The sequence below is a fragment of the Mustela putorius genome, unplaced genomic scaffold (assembly GCF_011764305.1).
Source record: "Mustela putorius furo isolate JIRA1106 unplaced genomic scaffold, ASM1176430v1.1 tig00000145_pilon_pilon_pilon, whole genome shotgun sequence".
Classification (NCBI taxonomy): Eukaryota; Metazoa; Chordata; class Mammalia; order Carnivora; family Mustelidae; genus Mustela; species Mustela putorius.
This window is the reverse complement of record NW_025421294.1, coordinates 5721908-5734579: the sequence shown is the minus strand read 5'-3', so window position 1 is coordinate 5734579 and position 12672 is coordinate 5721908. Positions and strand designations below refer to the sequence as shown.

Sequence of the window (12672 nt, the reverse complement as noted above, 5' to 3'; positions counted from 1 at the left end):
TTTTTGCCATTCTGACCAGTGTGAGGTAGTATCTCATTGTGGTTTTGATTTGTATTTCCCTAATGCCAAGTGATGTTGAATCTTTTTTCTATGTCTGTTGGCCATTTGTATGTCTTCTTTGTTCATGTCTTCTGCCCATTTCATGACTGGATTTTTTGTTTTTTGGGTGTTTAGTTTGGTAAGTTCTTTATAGATTTTGGATGCTAGCCCTTTATCTGATAAGACATTTACAAATACCTTCTCCCATTCCATAGGTTGCCTTTTAGTTTTATTGACTATTCCCTTGCTGTGCAAAAGCTTTTTATCTTGATGAAGTCCCAGTAGTTCATTTTTGCCTTTGTCTCCCTAGCCTCTGCAGAAATGCCTAGCAAAAAGTTGCTGCAGCCGAGGTCAAAAAGGTTGTCAGTGTTGTCCTCTAGGATTTTGATGGATTCCTGTCCTTCATCCATTTCGAGTTTATTTTTGTGCAAGGGGGAGAGGGAGAAGCAGACTCCCTGCTGAACAGGGAGCCCAATGTAGGGCTCGATCCCAGGACCCTGAGATCATGACCCGAGTCAAAGCCAGATGCTTTTTACTAGGTGTAAGCATTCTTTTTACTAGGTAAAAAGCATTCTTTTACTTTTTACTAGGTGTAAGCATTCTTTTTACTAAGTTGACTGTGGCCAAAGAAAATTATATAGGAATAATAATTACAATAGTAATAGCTACTATTTTTTGAGCATTTACTATTTGTCAGGTACTGTTCAAAGGAGTCTATGTAGAATAAATCATTTTGTCCTCACAACAAACCTATAAGAATATTATCCCTATTTTTACATAAGGAAGTTGGGTCACAGATATGTTACATATCATGTCTAAAGTAACAAAGCTCCTTTACTCTTTGTAAGTGGAAGGGTCACTATTGTCCTTTGAGGACCCTGACTCCACATACTACAAAGGCAGGGATGATGTATATTAGCTCGTTCCTTAGATCAGTGGTTTCTTTTTTTTTTAAGACTTTTTTAAAAAATTTATTTATTTGACAGGCAGAGATCACAAGTAGGGAGAGAGGCAGGCTCTCTCTCAGTAGGTTAAAACCTCTGCCTTCAGCTCAGGTCATGATGCCAGGGTCCTGAGATCGAGCCCTGCATCGGGCTCTTTGTTCAGCAAGGAGCCTGACTCCCTTCCTCTCTCTCTCTCTGCCTGCCTCTCAGCCTACTTGTGATCTCTGTTTGTCAAATAAATAAATAAAATCTTAAAAAAAAAGCCACATATTGTATGATTCCACTTACATGAAATGTTCAGTAGGCAAAGTCATAAATATAGAAAGTAGATTAGTGGTTGCCAAAGGATAGGAGTAGGAGGAAATAGGGAGTGACTGCTAATGGGGACGGGGTGTCTTTTGAGGGTGATGAAATGTTCTGGAATTAGGTAGTGGTCATGGTACTAAAAACCACTTTAAAAGGGTGACTTGTTTGGTATGTGAATTATATCTCAGTAATGCTGTTATTTTTTAAAAAGTTTCATTATATCACTAGTAAAGAAGATTAAGATTTATCTAAAAATACTGTTTTTATGTAATCCTTTGAAATGTTTATATTCTGTGATTCTTAAAATACTATAGGAAAAAAAGTACATATTTGAGGACTGTGTGTGCCCAATTCCTTAACTCCTTCCCACTTCCCTTCTCATCTTTGCTAATACGGATGCATACTTTGAAAAAGTTGGAATCATTGTATTAGAATTGGAAAGGAGAGAAGACATGTGTAGGTTCCCTTTAGCAGTAACATTTTATTTTAAGTGTACAAGGGGATAATAGGTAGGACAGGACATTGTCTTTTTAGATATACTGTATTTTTGGGATTGGGATATATACCAGTTTTCATTAAAATCAAAAGATGTTACCCAGTGTTCCAGATACAGTCTAGGGAGTTACTCAGTCACTCACTTTGCATCCCAAAAATATACCTCCCAAGGGTATGGAATCTAGTTGGGTTGATTTGTCATGATAGAGTATTTCTTTTATTTTCTTTCTTCCTTCCTTCCTTCATTTCTTCCTTCTTTTCTTCTTTCTTTAAGATTTTATTTATTTATTTGAGAGAAAGTGAGAGAGCATGCACACATGCACCAGCCAGGGGAGATAGAGGGAGAAGCACACTCCCTATTGAGTAGCGAGCTTGACCTGGGGCTCAGTCCCAGAACCCTAAGATCATGCCCTAAGCTGAAAGCAGAAACCTAACCTACTGAGCCACCCAGGTCCCCTCCAGAATAGATCTTTTGGGCGTTGTTTCATGCCAAGCCAAGTTAGAAGTCCTTATCTTCATGAGCAGGTAGAAAAGAGGCTATCAAAGGATTCCACTGACTATAGATGGTGATTTTGAGATATACCATTTTAGTAATATACAACCTAGAATTAGATTGAGAATGTTTCATTGTAGGTGTGCCTGGGTGCTCAGTGGGTTAAGTCTCTGCCTTTAGCCTATGTCATGATCACAGGATCCTGGGATCAAGCCCCGCATAAGGCTCTCTGCTCAGCAGGGAGCCTGCTTCTCCCTCTCTCTCTGCCTGCCTCTTTGCCTACTTGTGAACTTGTGATTTCTCTCTCTGTCAAGTAAATAAATCTTTTTTAAAAATTTTAAGAAAGAATATTTCATTGTAAATTAGGAATTTTTTTTTTTTTTTTTTTTTTTTTTTTTTTTTTTTTTTTTTTTTTTTTAGAGAGAGAGAGAGAGAGAGAGAAGGGGGTTGGGCAGAGGGAGGGAGAATCTCAAGTAGACTCCCTACGGAGCCTGGCATGAGGCTCAATCTGATGACCTTGATGTCCTGACCTGAGCCAAAATCAAGAGTCAGATGCTTAACAGACTGAACCATCCAGGTACTCCAGGAATGGCATGATTTTGAATGAGAAAGTAGAATGTTTATATGTAAAAACATAATTGTAAAATTGTCTTATGGTGTCAGGATTTTATGGGTTCATTCATTGTTCTTTAATTTCTTTCTTTTTTTTTTTTTGAGATTTTGTTTATTTATTTGACAGATCACAAGTAGGCAGAGAGGCAGGAGAGAGAGGAGGAAGCAGGCTCCCTGCTGAGCAGGCATCCTGAATGTGGGGCTCCATCCCAGGACCCTGGGATCATGACCTGAGCTGAAGGCAAAGGCTTTAACCCCCTGACCCACCCAGGCACCCCTGTTCTTTAATTTCTTAATTTGCTATGCCAATATTATTGGAAGAAAGGCTGCAAACTTTCTTAATTAAAGCAAGTTTAAATGATTGATTTTTAAATGAGTAAGTTTTTTTGATTAAAAAGGTATATGCTATTTTTTCCTTAAGTCCTAAGTTGTTTCTGAAAATGGTATTTGAAAGATATAAATTTATAATGACTTGTATTGAATTTTTTTTTATTCAAGTATAATTAACATACAGTGTTATATTATTTTGAGGTGGAATGATTCAACAGTAGAATTATTCAACAATTCTATACAATATTCACTGCATTCATGAGAATAAACGTACTCTTTAATCACCTTTATCTGTCTCACCATCCCCTACTTCCCCTCTGACAACCACCATTTTGTTCTTAGTATTTAAGGGTTTGAGGGCTTTTTTTGATGTTTTTGTTTGTTTCTTAAATTCCACATATATGTGAGAACATATGGTATTTGTATTATTGTCAGACTGACTTCTCTTAGCAGTATTATACCGTCTTTATCCATATTGCTGCAAATAGCCGTATTGCATTCTTTTTTTTTTTTTTTAAAGATTTTATTTATTTGACAGAAATCACAAGTAGACGGAGAGGCAGGCAGAGAGAGAGAGGGAAGCAGGCTCCCCGCTGAGCAGAGAGCCCGATGTGGGACTGGATCCCAGGACTCTGAGATCATGACCTGAGCCGAAGGCAGCAGCTTAACCCACTGAGCCACCCAGGCGCCCCTGCATTCTTTTTTATGACTAACATTCTACTACCAGATTTATATATATAATATATATATTTATGTACACACACACACACACAGGCATCCATGCCACTTCTTTATCCATTTATCTATGGATGCACACTTGGGTTGCTTCCAAATCTTGGCTATTATAAATACTGCTGCTGTAAACATAGGGGTACAAATATCTTTTCAAATTAGTGTTTTTATTTTCTTAGGGTAAATACCCAGTAGTGGAATCACTGGATCATATGGTAATTCTGTTTTCAATTTTTTTTGTTTATTTATTACTTTTTTAAGATTTTATTTATTTACTTGACAGACAGAGATCACAAGTAGGCAGAGAGGCAGGCAGAGAGAGAGAAAGGGAAGCAGGCTCCCTGCTGAGCAGAGAGCCTGATGTGGGGCTCGATCCCAGCACCCTGGGATCATGACCTGAGCCAAAGGCAGAGGCTTTAACCCACTGAGCCACCCAGGCGCCCCTGTTTTCAATTTTTTAAGTAATCTCTGTACTGCTTTCCACAGTGGCCACACCAGTTTACATTCCTACCAACAGTGCATGAGCGTTCCTTTTTCTCTCCATCCTTGCCAACACTTATTTTTTCTTGTCTTTTTGATTCTAGCCATTCTCACAGGTATAAAGTAACATCTCATTGTGGTTTTGATTTGCATTCCCTTCAGTATTTGCATTGCTCAGCTGATTTGAGCATAATTTCCTATGTCTGTTGGCCATCTGTATGTCTTCTTTGGAACAATGTCTATTCAGATCTTCTACCCATTTTTTTTTTTCTTTCCTCTACCCATTTTTTTTTAAAGATTTTATTTATTTATTTGACACAGAGAGATCACAAGTAGGCAGAGAGGCAGGCAGAGAGAGAGAAAGGGAAGCAGGCTCCCTGCTGATCAGAGAGCCCGATGCGGGGCTTGATCCCAGGACCCTGAGATCATGACCCGAGCCTAAGGCAGAGGCTTTCACCCACTGAGCCACCCAGGCACCCCCACCTCTACCCATTTTTAATTGAAAAAAAATTTTTTTTTTTTGGTGTTGGTTTGTATAAGTTCTTTATGTATTAACTGAAGAGACATGTCTATAAAAACATTGCTAAGGCCAGTGTCACATTGCTATCTGTTTTGTTTTTTCTGGGAGCTTTATGGTTTCAGGTCTCATATTTAAGTTTCTAATCCATCTTAAGTGTATTTTTATGTATGGTATAAGAAAAGTGGTCCAGTTTCATTCTTTTGCGTATAGCTGTACAGTTTTTCCAATACCATTTGTTGAAGAGACTGTCTTTTCCCTGTTGTACTTTTTGAGTGTATTTTTTCTTTTAAGTATAGCAAGAAAAGCTCAGCAAAGTTTTTAAATTTAAAATTGAAAACTCATTAATGAATGCCTTAAATTGAGCAGTGTTTCAACTAATTATCAAGCCAAAATGATAATTTAATGTAATGATGTCATATTCTTTCTACAGGTTTTATTGAAAACAACAGCTGGAGATATTGACATAGAGTTGTGGTCAAAAGAAGCTCCTAAAGCTTGCAGAAATTTCATTCAGCTTTGTTTGGAAGGTAATCATAACTCTTGAGTTCTATTCTGTAGAAAAATTTATTAATTTAAAAATAAACTGAAGTGTATCTTTCTACAACATTGAGGCCTGCTGTTAAATGGTGGTGATGAATGATAGGAGTTGATATGAGTGATATGGTGTTGAGCTACTGTGTCAGGAAATGGAGGAGATAAAGACTGTCTTTCAAATAAATCTGTGTATCTTCAGTAGAGAAATTTATCTCTCCAATAAAATTTTGATCATTTTTTATCTTTGTCTATTTCCCACTTCTTTCTTTCATCCTCCAACTAAAGGTACTCCCTGAGATTGCCTTGAGTTCTTTACTCTTCAGTTGTTACTTCTATCCAAATAACTGTCAAATTTAGAATTCCAGCCATTTTCTCTCTTCTTCACTCTAATTTACATATGGAAGTGGACTTTACTCCCAATTTAGGAGTGTACTTTACACTCCTCTGTCAGCTATAACTAAACCAGATTGCCTTGACTTTCATCTGCTGATTGTGATTGGCTTTTACCTGGGTCTTTCTCTCTGTAGTCTTTAATCTGTATACCCTCTTTTTTTATTCATCTAGCAGCCAAATCCTCAGATGGCTTGGCTTCCTAGCCTTCCAGCCTTGTTTTTCATCGCACTAAATAACCATATGGCTTCAGCTGACTATTACTTTTACTTCCTGAGCACGTCCTTCCCATTTCCACTTTCACACATACCCTCATACCTTCCTTCATATCCTCAGTCTCCTTTCAGAATACTTTTTCTTTCCTTCTTTACTGTTTGCCCACTTTTTAATATCTGCCCACAGTTCCATCTTCTCAATGAAGCCTTCCATTCAACATTCAGTGATGTCATTATCAATGTTTCCAGTATGATTTTAGACCGAGTCACAAAGTGACTATTTTTCTTTCAATACACTTTACAGAATTATACATCCACTTGAGTGTTTTCTCCTTCAGAATATTCTCCTGTAGAACTAAACATTCTAAATATTTTTGTAACTTACTGGCTTTTGGAATACATTGCATATGGTTTCAGATATGTACAGGGGTGGCAAATCATTATCTTTCTAAGTTATATCTGATTGGTAAAGACAGACAGGGTTAATCAGGTATCAGAAAACAACATTTCGAGTCAAAAGCAAGGTGTGAAAGAGAACTTAGTATAACCAGTAGGAGGGTACAGAAAGAGCTCTCCAAATAGATAATAATTATACAAATAGATAATTACCGGGGGAGGATTTAAGATATAAAAATGAATAGATTTCCCCAAAAACCTGCCCCCCCAAAACAGAGGGAAAGACATCTGCAAAGACCATTATTAATAATTGCTATGGCAGGCAGGAAGGAAATTGAGTCAGACAGGTAGTACAGTCAGAGAAGCCTCAAGTAACTATCAACAGAACTAAGAAACACAGTAGACATGGAGAAGTCAGACTCGCTTCTGGAAAGAATTTTGAAGACTCAAAAGCTCAAATTTTATAGGGGAAGAGTAAAAGTACAAAAACATTAGAAAGAATGAATGGTAATTAATAATCCATGACCAGGTGAATGGAAGAAACAGAAAACATCTGGATATAATATGATAGTGAAGAAAAAATAAAGTTCTTAAGTTAGGTCATGGTGGAACTTAATTGGAACAACAAAAAAATTATTCCTCTATTTATAAGAATACAAAGAGAAAGAAAAAAGAATAGGAAAACCATAAGAAAAATAACTCAGAGCAATTCTCTTAAGTTGAACAGGTGAAAGATAGAATTATTACTGTAGAGGCTGAGAAAAAACCTGAGAAGATTAATTTAAATGAGAATACTCCCAAATAAAGTCAAGGTTTTAAAATCGAGAACCCCATTTTAATTAACTAATTCTATGATTTAAACAAGTCATGAAATTTCTAAGTCTTAGAACATTCATATCAGTATTTACTTCAACAAGGGATGATTTCCAGAATTAAAAAATAAATGAGTAAAAACCAGGAGGGTGGAACATGATATAGATAGGGCAGTTAAAGGCAAGTTTTTAGTCTTTTTTTTTTTTTAGCTTTACTGAGGTATTATAGACAAATAAAAATTGTATATATTTAGGATGTACAACATGATCTTTTTAAAGTGTACAGTGTGATGATTTAAGACACATACACATTGTGAAATAATTATTACTATCAAGTTAAGTAATATATCCATCACCTCACATAGTTACCTTATGAGTGTGTATGTGTGGTGAGAACACTTGAGATCTACTCTCTTCACAAATTTCAAGTATACAACACAGTACTGTTAACTATAACCTCCATACCATACACTGGATCCCCAGTAGTTATTTATTATATAATTAAAAATCTGGTGGTTATCTGGGTGGCTCAGTCAGTTAATAATGAGAAAATTATATGTATATCATGGTAGATGATAGTTAATAATATTGTATTGTATATAGGGAAGTTGGTAAGAAAGATCTTAAAAGTGCTCATCGTAAGAAAAAGGAATTTGTAACTTTGTGAGGTGCTGGCTGTTAACTAGGCTTACTGTGGTGAAACTGCACAATATATATATAAATACTGAATCATTATGTTGTATACCTGAAACTACTGTCATGTTAAATGTCAGTTATATCTCCATTTTTTAAAAATGGTGGGAAAAAATTTTGTTTAAGGCGACCCAGCCAACAAGATGCAAGAGTCAGAACTCCTGAATGCTGCCTAGTTTTAACGTACTCTGAGTAAATGGTTACTTAATACAGGAGAGATACTTTTAGACTCAGTTTTTACAGTTTCTATTTGTAACCAAGGAGCACTTCTTTGCACTGAGTCTCTCTTGCCAATATTGCTTTAAAGTATGGATTTTACGTCCAGATAGATCTTGCAAATGTAAATAATGATGAGGGTGCCTACAAGCCACTGTATTATATAGTACTTTATGAATTACGATAAACCATAGTCTTGTTTTGACTCATAAAGTAGACACTTGATTGTATTTGTCATTGAATGAGTTACCTCGTGTTTAGGTGCAAGTAAGAGAAGACTCAACTCAATATTATTTATATAATAAAGACTTTATTATCCTGTATGAATGACAAGAAATCTGGTGTCAGGCAGTTCTGCAGCTCAGTGAAGCTTTCAGGGAACTATTCTTCCTCTTTCTGCTTTCCAGTCCTAAGCACGTGACTGAACTAGGACTACACCCAGGAATTAACTCCATCTCCCATCTACTCGGCTGCTACTTGTTTTTTGTTTGCTTTTACAATAATAATAGGTTTTGTTTATTCAGTACTTCCTTCAGGGTTACATATATATTCTTCATATGTTTTCCACTTAATATAAACTGATTCTGTCAAGCCCTAAAAATTGCCCTTCTGCCCCCACCAACTTCTTGGCTCAGGATTTACCTCACTGAGATGCTGTGCTTCTGCCACATACCACTTCTTTTTCTTGGTGAAGTCTCCTTAATGATTTCAGGTTCCAAATAGTAAGTACTATTAAGAGATCATATATGATCCCTCTTGTATTTTTATAGCTTCCAAACATATTTATTATATGTTCCAAATATATTTAATATATTAATATATATTTTATATATTCCAAATATATTTATTATATTAATCTGTAATCTGGAGTTGGAGAGAATCTTGGAAATAATTACAATACAACCACCACCATGCTTTTTTGTAGAAATTGTACTATTTTGAGTAGACATTTTATGGTAAGTAAGGAAGAAGAGGTTTGATTTATGAGCCTATTTATTGTGTGAGAAAAAAATCTTGTGACTCTAATACTAACTCTCAAAGCTATACACTTCATTTTAGACTTTGCTAAATTATTTTAAATTTCTTTCAGCATATTATGACAACACCATTTTTCATAGAGTTGTACCTGGTTTTATAGTCCAAGGGGGAGATCCTACTGGCACAGGGACTGGTGGAGAGTCTATCTATGGAGCCCCATTCAAGGTGAAACTGAATTCTTATTGTTACTTATTTGCAAATCAGTTTGGATTGCTTAATTGAAAATGACTGTGCCCCACATGAAAAAAATGCATTTCACATTAGTACACAAAATCTGGTACCTGTCACGTGTTTAGGATTATCAGGTATAAGAGCAGCACTTCCCCTGTCAAGCAATCTGGGTTGTCTTATTGCTAGCTTTTACACTAGGTTGAATTCAGGTACACCTGCTTGTGGTCATGAGGAAAATGTGAGGCAGGAAAAAAAACTATCTTATGTAATTCTTGATATCTGATAATATCTGATCTCTGAAACTCTGTAAATGTAAAAGATTTTTAGAACATTTCATATGCCATCCTATTTTAAAATATTTTATTTAACACTATATGGAATTTATATTAATCTGTTTGGACCATTATAATAAAATACCACTGATGGGTTGGCTGAAACAACCCATGTTGTTTGCTTAAACAACAGCAGTTTATTTCTTACAGGTCTGGAGGCTAGGAAGTATGGGTCAACTTACTAGCATTCAGTTTCTGGTGAAGGGTCTCTTCCTGGCTTGCAGATGGCCACCTCCTCGCTATGTCTTCACATGGTAGAGAGAGTGAACTTTGGAGTCTCTTCCTCTTTTTATAAGGGCACTAGCAGTCCTGGATTAGGGCTTCACACTTATAACATCACTTAACTTAGCATTATCTCCTTGCAGGCCCTGTCTCCCATCCAGTCACACGGAGGGTTAGAGCCTCACTATATGAATTGGGGAGACACAATTAGGTCCAAAGCAGAACTCATTCTTAATTATGCACAACAGATGTTTGTAGCCTAAAACACATGTCATAACAGGAAATCACAAGGGGGACAGAAGAAAGAATTAACATAAAAAATGTTAGAAAAAAAGTGTATTAATTAAGAATAGGTCTGTGATTTATTAACTGCCTACACAGATCTAAAAAGAAAAAAAAAGAGCATTGTAGTTAATATTAATAACAGTGGGTTCAAATAAAAACTACAATTTAGGTTATTTATTAATCTGATGGTACTAATGCCATGTTCTTTGTATGAGTAAACATCGGTAGCTCTTAAAATATGAGAATTTTTAAAGACATCATGTTTATATGAATGAGATAGAGGGTCTGGAGTTTCTTTTAATTTTTTACTAGGTCACTGTGTGATTCTTGAGAAAAATATTTGAACTGTTTGCTTTAATTTCCAGATGATAATGGCCTTAGAAAATGAGGAATGGCTATAATAAAAAAGTCTCAAATGTCACTAAAAAACTACTTTGCATTTTACTAAATTAACTTGTCTCATGATTTTAGAGCTTCCATCTAGTAGAAAGCATTCCTTTATTCTGTTGTTCAGTGTAACAGTATAGCACTTTCTCATAATTCCTTTCTAAATTGAGATTTTTACTTATTATATAATACCATTATCTTATTAAGTTTTTCAATTAGGCCACTTTCGATACAGTATAAAGAGTTATGGCTTTTTTTGTTTTGTTTTTTTTTTAAGATTTTATTTATTTATTTGTCACAGAGAGAGAGAGCACGAGCAGGGAGAGTGGCAGGTAGAGGTAGAGGGAGAATCAGGCTCACTACTGAGCTAATTGCCTGATGTGGGACTCGATCCCAAGACTCTGGGATAATGACCTGAGCTGAAGGTAGATGCTTAACCGACTGAACCACCCAGGCATCCCAAGTTATGACTCTTTGTGCTCAAATCTTTGACAATTACTTATTAAGGAAAAATAACTTTCCCTCTGAAAAGCACTGATTACATCATACTTCTGTATTATAAATGAGTCTAGTATCAGGTCTGGACAGAAATTCTGTTAACTGAGAGACTAATGTATGTTATGTAGCCCTACCATAGCAAGAAATCCACTTTAGAGAGGCTTGCTCTGGTTCTTTGGAAAACTGGCAAATGGGAGCAGTGCCAGTTCAGAAAAGACTCAACAAAGACCTTTAAAAAAAGTAAAGCACATAACACAATTAAGTAGATTCCTTGAATTAAAAAACAAGAAGAAAGCCCTTTTTTTAAGACCTTTAGAATGGAGTGGGGAGGGGCAGTAGTTGAAGACCCTACAATGACTCCAAGGTAGTGTTTTTGGAAAAGAAAAACAGAAGGTTCTAAAAAGTTAGATAACTTTAAGGGTTGGATAAAGGGGAATGACTTAGAAATTTCTTCCCCTTTGAGTGCCCTTCTTCTGTGTAAATAGGCAGCTTTCCCATAAAATGGGATACATTTGTGGTTGAGGATATTTAGAAGATGCTTACAGGCTAGTGAAGTCGAGTTTAACATTAGAGAAGGAATAGGAAGTATTGGATTTGATTATACTTGAAAATCAGTCAAATAAGACTTTAGCATTTTTGATTGGAAGTTATACAGAACCTGGTTAACAGAGTAGGAAGAACCTTATAACTGAGGTCATTCACTAAACTTTGTTTTTTATGCTTCAGGATGAATTCCATTCCCGGTTACGTTTTAATCGGAGAGGACTGGTTGCCATGGCAAATGCTGGTCCTCATGATAATGGCAGCCAGTTTTTCTTTACACTGGGTCGAGCAGATGAACTCAACAATAAACATACCATTTTTGGAAAGGTTTGTGTCCAGTTATCTTCAGCTTCTTTGATAAATATGACCAACTTATCTAGGAGCTGCCCTCATAAAAATATTCCCTGGGATATTTATTATTTCTAAAAATGATGGAATATATTCCTTTTACAATGAACTATCAGGTACCACCTTTATTTTTGTTTGTATGTTTCAAATAAGTCATTAATTATGACTGTAAATGTTCTTTTCTAAAGTCATACTGATGATATTAGCTACTATATTGCTCATCTGATAATTTTTGTGTTTTTAGAAATCTAGGTAACAACATTTAGTAGTTTAAAGTTTATTTTTGTCAATGATGAATTTCTTAAGTGAAGAGTGGAAGTTGTGTTAACATTAAACCATTTTACCTGAAATATTACTTTGAGTAGTACCTATTTAATTCTGTTCACATTTAACATCTTTCTTTAAAAGGGGATTCTGACGGTTTTGTTTTTTCATTCTCCCTTCTAAAAAACATATTTCCACGTTTTAACTCGTAGGCATGTTAGACATCACTAGTGTATCAGCTCCCTCTACTGGTTCAGTAGGAATGGTTTCCCCACAGCCTAGGCAAAACTGGATTGTGTGAGGATGAAAGCACAACTGGAAAATTGGTATTATTTTAAAACTCCTGAGAAATGTTGAATGAAAGGACTCGTGCTGAA

General features: G+C 35.8%; 1 protein-coding gene across 2 annotated transcripts in view; it reads left to right on the top strand.

Annotated features, from left to right (window-relative positions):
- CWC27 (CWC27 spliceosome associated cyclophilin) overlaps nt 1–12672 on the top strand; it is a 193796-nt gene that overhangs the window by 3990 nt on the left and 177134 nt on the right. For both annotated transcript variants that reach the window (XM_004764556.3, XM_045075284.1), the window contains exons 2-4: nt 5382–5478; nt 9298–9410; nt 11867–12010. In XM_004764556.3, coding sequence (XP_004764613.1) covers nt 5382–5478; nt 9298–9410; nt 11867–12010 — 354 coding nt within the window. The remainder of the gene's footprint in view (nt 1–5381; nt 5479–9297; nt 9411–11866; nt 12011–12672) is intronic.